Source organism: Coregonus clupeaformis, chromosome 12, assembly GCF_020615455.1.
Source record: "Coregonus clupeaformis isolate EN_2021a chromosome 12, ASM2061545v1, whole genome shotgun sequence".
Classification (NCBI taxonomy): Eukaryota; Metazoa; Chordata; class Actinopteri; order Salmoniformes; family Salmonidae; genus Coregonus; species Coregonus clupeaformis.
In genome coordinates, this window is record NC_059203.1 from 55,065,092 (window position 1) to 55,077,101 (window position 12,010).

The window sequence follows — 12,010 nt, forward strand, 5'->3', positions numbered from 1 at the left end:
CGGATTGACCAATAGCATTTATATAAATAGTGAAAATAACAGGTCCTAGTATCGACTTCAAGAAATTCGGACTTAAAGGACAATTCCACCCAAAAAAAGATATTTTGGTATTTGTTTCATTAATCCATTGTTGACATAGTCCCAAAATGTTTTGCTTGTCAGCAATCAAGTTTTCAAAACAAATACCAAAAGATTGTTTTTGGGTGGAGTTTTCCTTTAACCCCATCAATCATGATGGCCTGAGTTCTGCCACTAAGATAATCATGAAACCATGAAAAGGCGTCAGAGCTCAGGCCTATCGAGGACAACTTATTCAATTAAATAGCACAATCAACAGTATCAAAAGCCTTTGACAAGTCCACAAACAAAGCAGCACATTTCATTTTAGTGTCTAAAGCATTGCTAAGATCATTAACAACTAAAGGGATTGCTGTAATAGTGCTATGCCCAGGCCTAAACCATGATTGGTTTACATTCAAAATTAATTTCTCAGATAAAAAAGAGCAAAGCTGTACCAAGGATTCAAGAATCTTAGCTAGACAACGAAGCCTTGAAATGGGGCTATAATTAAGATCACTACTCTCCCCGCCCTTATGGAGTGGCGGCACAAGAGCTGATTTCCATACTTTTGGAATATTTCCTGATAACAATGTAAATAAAGAAAAGTGGGTGATTGCGCTAACAATAATGGCCGCTGCACACTTTTTTTCATGTGGGATGTCACTTCAGTGAAATGCTTTCACACGTTTACCAAGACCCATTATTTCACCTATACCTGGTCTCATACAAGCCATCTATGTCCTCCCTGTGATATGCTTGTGTTTCTATGTCTCAACTCCCACTGATACATCCACAACACTCACTCTTACAATACACCTACTATTTGTTTACTGGGTTGTGGTCCCTTTATTTGTACAGTACACTCTGCCTTTCTTGGTGAGGTAATGGAAAACACACTACTGTTTCCAAACCAATGGAGTGTGTCACTGTGGCTTATCACCTCATTCACATCACGGCACAACCCTATATTTCCTTTCCTGCATTCCTTCTCTTGATGTACTGTAAGATTAGCACTGAACTGCTTTTGGGAGTTTTATTATTGAAATCAAATAATTAACCTTTATTTAAAATTAAATGAGCCTGATTTGTATAATTTAATTGTAAGACCTACAGTATGTGAATTTATCAATGGACTGCATCAATTGAGAAATACTGCTTTTTATCAAAGGGTGAGACATCAGTAGAGTCCAACACCAACACTCCTGAGTGGAATGAGCAGATCTCTTTCATCGAGCAGTTTCCTCCCCTTGCCCGGCGAATCAAAGTGCAGATCCTGGACGATGCCAACATTGGCGATGTGGCAGTGGGAACACACTTTCTTGACCTGCAGCAAATCTCCAACCCCAACAGAAATGGTAGCGTATGCAGCAGAACACCTAAACTCTCATTTTAGCAGACTACTATCGACATAGCTTCGGACTACAAGTAGGATCCTGACCACAATTAGGATCTTGATGGGACATTGGTCTTAGATGGATCCTAGTTGCGTGAGGTTCCAGTGCCTGCTGTCCGAAATCAATACAGACCTAAAGTGTGAACGGTTTCACCAAAAAAATGTCCCTTCAACAAAGGCATACCCATAATCTCTAGGAACAAGATTTACCACCAGGCAGTTTTAAGTTGTCAGGCTTGAAAATCAGTTCAGCCATTTTCACACAGTGAGTCGCTACCCAAACCAGCTCAAACCAGACACATCTGGTTTCAAGTGGCCAAGTCACGTGATGTGATCTTCTACTGCGATTTAGTGGACGCACTTGGAATTGGACATGAGATCTGATTACATCAGTGAAAAGGTTACGACTTCAGCTTTTCTTCTATGTACAGTACCAGTCAAAAGTTTGGACACACCTACTCATTCAAGAGTTTCTTTATTTTTACTATTTTCTACCATTGTAGAATAATAGTGAAGACATCAAAACTATGAAATAACACATATGGAATCATGTAGTAACCAAAAAAAGTGTTAAACAAATCAAAATATATTTTATATTTGAGATTCTTCAAAGTAGCCACCCTTTGCCTTGATGACAGCTTTGCGCACTTTTGGAATTTTCTCAGCCAGCTTCACCTGGAAGGCTTTTCCAACAGTCTTGAAGGAGTTCCTACATATGCTGAGCACTTGTTGGTTGCTTTTCCTTCACTCTGCGGTCCAACTCATCCCAAACCATCTCAATTTGGTTGAGGTCGGGTGATTGTGGAGGCCAGGTCATCTGATGCAGCACTCCATCACTCTCCTCCTTGGTCAAATAGCCCTTACACAGCCTGGTTGTGTGTTGGGTCATTGTCCTGTTGAAAAACAAATGATAGTCCCACTAAGCGCAAACCAGATGGGATGGCGTATCGCTGCAGAATGCTGTGGTAGCCATGCTGGTTAAGTGTGCCTTGAATTCTAAATAAATCACAGACAGTGTCACCAGCAAAGCACCATCACACCTCCTCCTCCGTGCTTCACAGTGGGAACCACACATGCAGAGATCATCTGTTCACCTACTCTGCGTCTCACAAAGACACGGCGGTTGGAACCAAAAATCTCACATTTGCACTCATCAGACCAAAGGACAGATTTCCACCGGTCTAATGTTCATTGCTCGTGTTTCTTGGCCCAAGCATGTCTCTTCTTATTATTGGTGTCCTTTAGTAGTGGTTTCTTTGCAGCAATTCGACCATGAAGGCCTGATTCACGCAGTCTCCTCTGAACAGTTGATGTTGAGATGTGTCTGTTACTGAACTCTGTGAAGCATTTATTTGGGCTGCAATTTCTGAGGCTGGTAACTCTAATGAACTTATCCTCTGCAGCAGAGGTAACTCTGGGTCTTCCATTCCTGGGGCGGTCCTCATGAGAGCCAGTTTCATCATAGCGCTTGATGGTTTTTGCGACTGACCTTCATGTCTTAAAGTAATGATGGACTGTCATTTCTCTTTGCTTATTTGAGCTGTTTTTACCATAATATGGACTTGGTATTTTACCAAATAGGGCTATCTTCTGTATACCGCCCCTACCTTGTCACAACACAACTGATTGGCTCAAACGCATTAAGAAGGAAAAAAAATCCACAAATTTACTTTTAACAAGGCACACCTGTTAATTGAAATACATTCCAGGTGACTACCTCATGAAGCTGGTTGAGAGAATACCAAGAGTGTGCAAAGCTGTCATCAAGGCAAAGGGTGGCTACTTTGAAGAATCTCAAATATAAAATATATTTTGATTTGTGTAACATGTTTTTGGTCACTACATGATTCCATATGTGTTATTTCATAGATTTATTGTCTTCACTATTATTCTACAATGTAGAAAATAGTAAAAATTAAGAACAACCCTGGAATGAGTAGGCCTGTCCAAACTTTTGGTACTGTATATACTATAATTCCTGTAAGATGAAAAATAAAGGCAAGGCTCATTGTACAAGCCCTACACTTTTAAAATGGCTGTGTTCCTATGGGAACTGTGCATGTTTAGAGCGCCACCATTAGTTAAAAGATAGATATATTTTTCCCCTCTTTAAAAAATCTACAATCCTTTAAAATGGTAATGAACCCTTTTGTTACATTGTTTGCTAGCTCAGCTGGTTAGCTAGCTCTCAGTCTTATTGACCACCCAACGTTGCTAACGCTAGCTACCTAGCTAGTTAATATTTTTTTGAAATGTATGTTAGGTAAGTTAGTCATGTTATAAATACAACTCTCATCTGCTGTCGACATCAGGATATGATTTGAGAGCACCAGTTAGCTCCAAAATTGGTTAGTAACTTTGGCTGCATACTGACAGTGCATTCAGAGCCATCCAGTGGCTAGCCACACTACAACCTTCATTTAAAATCCACTAGTGCATCAATCTAAGTAACATAATAAAAAAATCCCCATCAAAATCTGTCAGTTTAAGCTAGAGATAGCAGGGTTTTTTCATGGGCAACCCACCGCATCCGCCTATGTCATCCTTGCGCCTGCGGTGGAAGGTGGCCGAGCTACAGCAGTGATTGTCAGACCATGAGACATCCCGAAAATCGGTCTTCTCACGAAAACGTCCATAACATCCGAACGGTTTGGCTCTACGACCCCCACAAGTGTCACAGGACTCATATGCAGGTAACCCATACAAAGGAATGAAAGTATGGAGGTAAATATGGGGTTAAATATGTGTAAAAAAAACTACAAATATTTCCGGAGGTTTCTTATATCTCCTAGATATAGGTCAGACCAGGGCTGGCCCTGGACGTTCTGCCTCCCTAGGCGAGAAGAAAAAAGAGACTGTGCCTCTTTTCTCATTCATTTTTTTTTAATATTTGCTTCCTGATAGTTTTTGTCTCTTATGCATGGTAGCAAATTGTTTCAATTCTCTATAGCTTACTTTTAGCTAAAATTCTATCCACTAGTAGTAGCTAGCTAACATTAACAGGCTAGGTTAGGCTACTGCCTTATTCACTAATCATCTTCATCATACACAAACATAAAAAACAAAACAATCATTTAATTGGCAGATTCATTTTTATTAATGTTTCACAATTGGATAATCCCATATAAACACACACATCACCAAAGCTACCAAGGATAGTGGGAGTGAACTTCGGGAGAAGCGGGAATGGGGTGAGGGAAGGAACTGCAGCTACGCTATGAGTTGGTGGCTGGGGTGCTGTCGGCGGTGTAGCAGCCGATCAGGGGTGCCAAAGGGCGACAGCCAATTGTCAAAATGCCGCCCCAAATTCAAGTGCCGCCATAGGCGGGTGCCTAATCTTGCCTAATGGGAGGGCCGGCCCTGGGTCAGACACTTCAAAACCTTATTCCATATGATTTAATTTTTAACTGTATTTTTTGCCATTTATGAATGTGCTTTTCAATGTGATTCTATGGGCTATTGTAGTAAAAGCCAGATTCAATATTTTATCAAATACTTTTTAAATATTTTTGATTTAATACATAAAGGGGTCCTACAATTCTAAATCAAATAGCTAAATGATCCATGGTATGACCATCTTAAAACAATTCCATACTTTATGTTAGCTTAGTATCCCACCCCTCCTCCAACAGCTTATACTTTTAGCGGTTTTAACCAGGATCCCATGAAGCAATTGTAATGACAGTCCACCACAACATATGAGAGTCTCCTGATTACCAAGGGGTAATGTTTCATTTCATTGTGTATTAAAATCACAGTTTGAAATGGGCTTCGGGGGAAAATGTTGACCGAGGTTGCAACATTAACCAAGGTGGGCTGGGTTTAGTGAATTGTCAATTGGTATAGGGTGACCACATGTCCCAGATTGTGTGGGACAATCTTGCATTTTGGCTCTTTGTCCCGTGACCCGCAACCAATCAATCATGTCCGGTGTTTGATCAACTAATTCAAACACCACTAATTTAGAAGAAAAGGTAGATTTTTCTCGTATTTCCAGCCTGGTTTCATCGATTAGTCTTACATAGTAAACGAAAGAACGGCACATTCAAATTAGTATGATATGTTACGTTTGGTATGGTTACATAAGACAGAAGGTTACTTAAGGCAAAAACGAAAGTAGGGTGGTGACGCGAACGTCTAGCAACCCAAAGGTTGCATGTTTAAATCTCAACACAAACAACTTTAGCATTTTAGCTAATTAGCAATTACTTACTACTTTTTAGCTACTTTGCAACTACTTAACATGTTAGCTAACCTTTCCCCTAACCTTAACCCCAAGCCTAGCTAACGTTAGCCACCTTGCCACCTAGCTAACCCTTAACCACAACAAATTTGAATTCGTAACATATCATACAAATTCGTAACATATTGTACAAATTGCAATTCATAACATATTGTTTCAATTGCAATTCGTAACATATCATACAAATTGTAATTCATAACATATCATACGAAATGGTTGATGGACATCCCCAAATTAATACATACCATACTAATTGGAGTACCCTAGATGTACTTTTATTATGTTACATCTACCCCTGAGTCCAGGTTGGTATTTAAGTCAGACATTCCAACCTGCCTCTTGCTTATGAAAATATATATATCATAAGGTAGGCCTACTGGTGATGTTAATCGTTGTTAACCCTTTAACCTTAAACCTAACCTTAACCCCTAACCACAAATTGTAATTCGTATCATATCATACGAAATGGATGATGGACATCCACAAATTAATACATACCATACAATATCACACAAATTGGAGTGTCCCGGATTTACATTTACTATGTTACGTAACCCTGAGTGCAGGTTGAAATTCCAGCAACATTTGGAGAGGACAGTTAGCTGGCCTAACTACTTACAAAAAGTGTGCTTCTGACTAAGAGCTACAAAAGTAAGTACATAGTCGTATTAGACTGAAAGATAAGGTAATTTCGTCAAGCTCTCCATGCTCATTAGTTGCTCATTCAACATATTTGCTGCTACTTTACTCAATCCCATTTCAAAAGCCTCCATTCCTAACTGTTTTACATTCCCTGAGACCAACCAGAAATGTTTCCTTGGCAAAATATTCCCAGATTTTCATAAAACGGCCACGTGGTGTCTCGTTTCTGCATCACCAAATGTTGTGCAAGGCAAAATACTAGGACTTGGTGCTCATCAATTAGCTTGTTTGGTGCAGCGGGAGCAGGGGTGCAGTGCTGCAGGGGTGCAGTGCTGCAGGGGTGTAGTGCTGCAGGGGTGCAGTGCTGCTTGAGCGCACTACACCCTCCCAATGGTGCTCCGACACTTCTCACAATGGTGCTCGTTTAGTAAAGTTAGATCAAAGCTGAATCAATGTCTTGGAAGATCATATAATGATTCATTAGTATTCTACATAATAGAACCAAATACAATAGCTTAGCCTTACTGTTACACCAAAAACACCACCTCATTTCTTATGAGATTTTAGAATGATTAGCCGAATAGTCAAACAATTATTCTCATGCGTCCAAAACTCAACAGCGTGCGCCACTAGGCAGAATATGCTTTGATTGAAACAAAATACAGAAAGGCTATATAGTTTGTTTACACCATCTGCTCTAATTTGCTTACAAAACAGTAATGCAAGAAGATCTAAATGCATATTCCCATAAAAATTATTGATATCAAATGATTGGCATGCAGATGCAGTTTGGATGTTTCACAGTAAAACGTGAGGAATTATCATTTTGAAATTAGGTATGCCTAATTTGGGGTTTGAGGGTATCTATCTATTTATTTTTTGACTATGTTTGGGCATGGGCAGACGTTGCAATTTATGCATTTTATGCATCCTCCAAAGGGGGGAGTGCTGCCCCCAAAAAATATTCACGTAGGATACACTGTCCCGCGAATGTCCCGCAAAATCATCCTGTTGTCCCGCATTTGGGTATTTTAAATGTGGTCACCCTAAATTAGTGATATATTTTATTTAAAACCTAGACTTTCAAATATTTTATTCGCCAACATGGGGACAATAAATAAATAAATATATAATTAAAAAAATAATTAATAGCTTTTCATTGCCTGCTGTTGCTCTGGCTCTGTAATAGTCAAGTTGTGGCTGACACCTGTATCAGAATCCCACGGTTCTTACCTTTCTAACAGTACTAAGCATGTGTTGGTAGGACTTATACAATTTAAATGTATCTAATGAGTCAGAGTTTAACAGGTTGCCTGGTGGTAAGTATTGTTCTTGGAGATTATGGATATGCCTTTGTTGACAGGAAAAGTTTTTTGGGTGAAACCGTATACTTTAGGTCTGTATTGATTTCAGACACCAGGCGCTGGAGCCATGTTGCGGTCCGAAGCTACTATCGACAGAATGATAAAGGTTTTTCTTGGGGGAAGGGATTTACTATAAAAATATTGGAAATGTCTTAAGTAACACTTACCTTATAATACCTTCTTCATAATGCACATTTATAATGTATTATGCATAATGATGTGCATGCACAACATAGGTGTTTATAACTGCTGATAAAGATCTTTAACTACATCCCAAGATAATTACAACCAGGCTGTATAATCAGGGGTTCCACCCTCTTCGTCAATAAAAATGTATCACAATGTTAATTACAATGATTTAATATAGGGGATTATAACACTTGGTTCATTAGGCAATATGTTGCCTGTTCATAATGCTGTATGAATATAATTACATTACGGTATTATTATGCTGTGTATTATATTGCATTATGCATAGCTCATAACATTAATGCACTTATAATGCATTATGGAGATGGTATTTGTAGGAAGTGTTACCATCTTTGGTCCTGTCCATTGCAAATTTGATGTAAACATCCATCTGTCAATTATACTGTATCTCTCAGTAATGGCATTATCATTCCCCTGTCTCTCTGGTGTGGTCTCCCTGGGTTCATCCTCTCCATCCTCTCCAGGGTTCAACCCCACCTTTGGCCCGTCCTGGATCAACCTGTACGGCTCCCCTCAGAACTCTGCCCTGGGCGACATCCACCAGGTTCTGAACGAAGGTCTGAGCGAGGGCATCTTCTACCGGGGTCGCATACTGCTGTCGCTCAGCGTGGAGGTCTACTCCTCCCCCAACACTGCTGCCGTGGAGAGCAGCAAGGCCACAGCCAGTGTCAGGAGCGCCCTTGGCAAGCTCTCCCTCAGGAAGAAGAGCCGGAAGTCCAAGCAAAAGAAGGAGGAAGGTAGCGAACAGTTATTGTGCAAGTTACAATGGTTGTATTTTGGGTTGCTGTGTAGTATGTTGTTAGTTGGTCTGTGTGATGTTGTTTTATGGTATAGTGCGGGGTCATCAGTTAAAGGCTAAGTATAGGAAGGGATAGGTTGTTCTGTGAGCTTTGGTGATTTGTTGTTGTTGTTGTGATGTATAGCAGCACCGGGCCCTAGTGGGCCTGCAGAGGAGTCTGAGGAAGCAGGTACAGAGGTACCCGGAGCTGTGACTGTGGAGGTGGAGGAGATTCATCCCCTGCCTGAGGTCAGCACCGCCTACATCCCCCAGAAACCTCACACTATAATAAACCCACTCTGACATACCATTTGCGGCATTATTATTGCCTGATTGTTTAAGATTGAGTATTTAAGACCCCTCTTCTTGTGTTCTTGTTACAATAGACTACCTGGTGCATTTGACGACTTGTCTTATTTTGTCTTGCAGAATTTCTTTGGAGAAAAGGATGAATTTTTGCTGTTCGCATCACTCTTTGAAGTGACCATGATTGATCCCATCATTGGAAGCAAGCCAGTGACCTTTGAGTTGTCCATTGGTAATACTGTGACATTTTGCCCACTTTTTCAAGATAAGAAACTAGAGATTGCTGGGATTAGTGTTAAGTTCATTAGCCATCATCTAACTATAGCCTATGTTAATGCACTGGTGGTGCAGTTACATCGACCTTGAAGTGTTGCAATACAGGTTAACCTTTCAGTGCCCATAATTGTTTTTCTATCAAACATGGATTTTGTCAAGGTCTTTTCACTGAGATAGATTCTGTGTGAAGTGTATTTTTGGTACGTGAACAGGGAACTATGGGAAGGCAGCGGAGGTGGTGGTGAGGCCAAAGAAGACTCAGAGCAGAGAGGATCTCAACAGTGAGAGACAATCTCTGTTGGAATCATCAGAAGATGAACTGGAGAGGGAGGAGATTCCAAGCCCAAGCCCTGGGCCACAGGACAGTTCTGTCACTGCTCCAAGAAGACCACAGTTTACAGAGTATGACAGGTAACTCAAAGTCTTATTCATCTGGTAAAATATAAACAGACTAACTAACAATGGATGCACCCCAGCCATCTTCCAGATACCAGGGCAGTGTAAATCTTTTTTTTTTTTTTTTTTTTTTTTTACATTTACAGATCATTTAGCTGTGTCCCCATGACATATGAGAAGCCTTGTATGTTTCTGTGGACCCACTTTGAGGACCACTGCTTCCGTTACCACAATGCTAACTGGCTGCACAAGATGGCTGATAGGCTGGTAAATGCTCAGATCTAAATACTGTAACCTGTGCTTAACCTGTGACCTGATCTTCAATGGTTCCCTGGAAGCCGCAAAGATACCGATGTTGATGGCTGTTCCCTCTTCATTAGGAACATGGCATTGATGAGGTGGAGAAACTTCTAAAGAGACCAAGGAGCAATGCCAAGGAACGCTTAGGGGAGGTGCTTTTGGAGTTTGTCGCGAGTTGCAAGTGAGTTGCTACAGTACCATCTCAGCATTTGGAATCAACAAGTGGACAACCTGCAGCCTTTTAGCCAATTGCTTAGGTTGCCATGAGGCTTTTAAATGACCTTGTCTCTCCCTGCCCTGAAGGCAGTACAACTCCAACTCAGATAGGAAGACACCAGCGAAGCGCAACAACCTGGACAAATTCCGCAAGGAGTTTATCAAGAAGAACATTGTGAGTGATGCAAAAACATGAGCCACTAATCTCATCCATTATTATCTCAATCCACATTTTATTAAATTGTATTATATCGATACTATGTTTCTATCCTGTGATATGGTATCTATGAAAAGACACACACAGGTACAGACACATGCATACGCACACACACGTACATTGTAATATTGTTGTATGGTGTATTATGGATTTTGTATTGTAGATATGTAGTGGTGTAATAAGGTTATATAATGTACTGTTTTATCTTTTGTTATGTGTGATGTACAGTAAGTGCCTTAATGTGTTTGGACCCCAGGAAGAGTAGCTGATGCCTTGGCAGCAGCTAATGGGTGTCACGATCGTTGGAAGAAGCGGACCAAGGCGCAGCGTGATAAGCGCACATTCTTTTATTACGTGTAGTACACAACTCACAAACAAAAACAACAAACCAAACGATACGTGAAGTCCTAGGGTTAAACACAAACCTTACGGATCAAGATCCCACAATTAACATGTGCCAACAGGTTGCCTAAGTATGGTCCCCAATCAGAGACAACAAGCTACAGCTGTCTCTGATTGGGAACCACCCTGGCCAACATAGAAACTAAACGATCTAGAACACAACATAGAAAACTATAACATAGAAACTAACACCCTGGCTCAACATTAACGAGTCCCCAGAGCCAGGGCGTGACAGTACCCCCCCAAAGGCGCGGACTGCGACCGCGCCAACCAAACACCACAGGGGAGGGGCCGGGTGGGCATTCCGCCTCGGAGGCGGATCCGGCTCCGGGCGTGACCACCACTCTCTCTCTCGCCCTCGTGGTCTGGCCCTGCTGGCCGGAGCTGGACTGAACACCGGTGGAGCGGATTGCTCTGGCTCCGCAGTGGAGCAGCTGACCGGTGCCGGACCAGGCACCGGTGGAACAGGCACGGGCCGTGCCGGACTGACGACGTGCACCACTGCCTTGGTGCGGGGAGCAGGAACGGGCCGGACCGGGCTGACGACGCGCACCACTGGCTTGGTGCGGGGAGCAGGAACAGGCCGAACCGGGCTGGGAACACACTCCACTGGCCTTGTGCGGGGATCAGGAACGGGCCGGACCGGACTGGTAACACACCCCAGTACCTCTCGCCGTGCCTCTACACTCTCCTTCTCCCTCGTGACCAGTGGCCCCCGTAACCTGGCGGCCTCCTCTGCAAACCTGCCGAACCGCTCTATCGCGGCCTCCCGCTGCCTCGCCGTCCACGGTGTGAGCCCCCCCCTAAAAATGTATTGGGCTTGTCTCTCCCCCGTGAACATGGCCTCCATGGCTCTCGCCAGACTCTCACTCTTCTCCTCCCAAGTCCATCCTCTCTCCTCTTCACACTGCTTGATCCAGTCATGGTGGGATCTTCTGTCACGATCGTTGGAAGAAGCGGACCAAGGCGCAGCGTGATAAGCGCACATTATTTTATTACGTGTAGTACACAACTCATGAACAAAAACAACAAACCAAACGATACGTGAAGTCCTAGGGTTAAACACAAAACTTACGGATCAAGATCCCACAATTAACATGTGCCAACAGGCTGCCTAAGTATGGTCCCCAATCAGAGACAACAAGCTACAGCTGTCTCTGATTGGGAACCACCCTGGCCAACATAGAAACTAAACGATCTAGAACAC

At 42.1% G+C, this 12,010-nt stretch overlaps 1 protein-coding gene across 1 annotated transcript in view; it reads left to right on the forward strand.

Annotated features, from left to right (window-relative positions):
* fer1l4 (fer-1 like family member 4) overlaps positions 1–12,010 on the forward strand; it is an 87,072-nt gene that overhangs the window by 18,422 nt on the left and 56,640 nt on the right. Inside the window, exons 14-21 of the mRNA XM_045223962.1 lie at positions 1,229–1,415; positions 8,377–8,649; positions 8,836–8,939; positions 9,120–9,228; positions 9,485–9,683; positions 9,815–9,935; positions 10,049–10,149; positions 10,272–10,359. Of these exons, the coding sequence (XP_045079897.1) occupies positions 1,229–1,415; positions 8,377–8,649; positions 8,836–8,939; positions 9,120–9,228; positions 9,485–9,683; positions 9,815–9,935; positions 10,049–10,149; positions 10,272–10,359 (1,182 nt within the window). The remainder of the gene's footprint in view (positions 1–1,228; positions 1,416–8,376; positions 8,650–8,835; positions 8,940–9,119; positions 9,229–9,484; positions 9,684–9,814; positions 9,936–10,048; positions 10,150–10,271; positions 10,360–12,010) is intronic.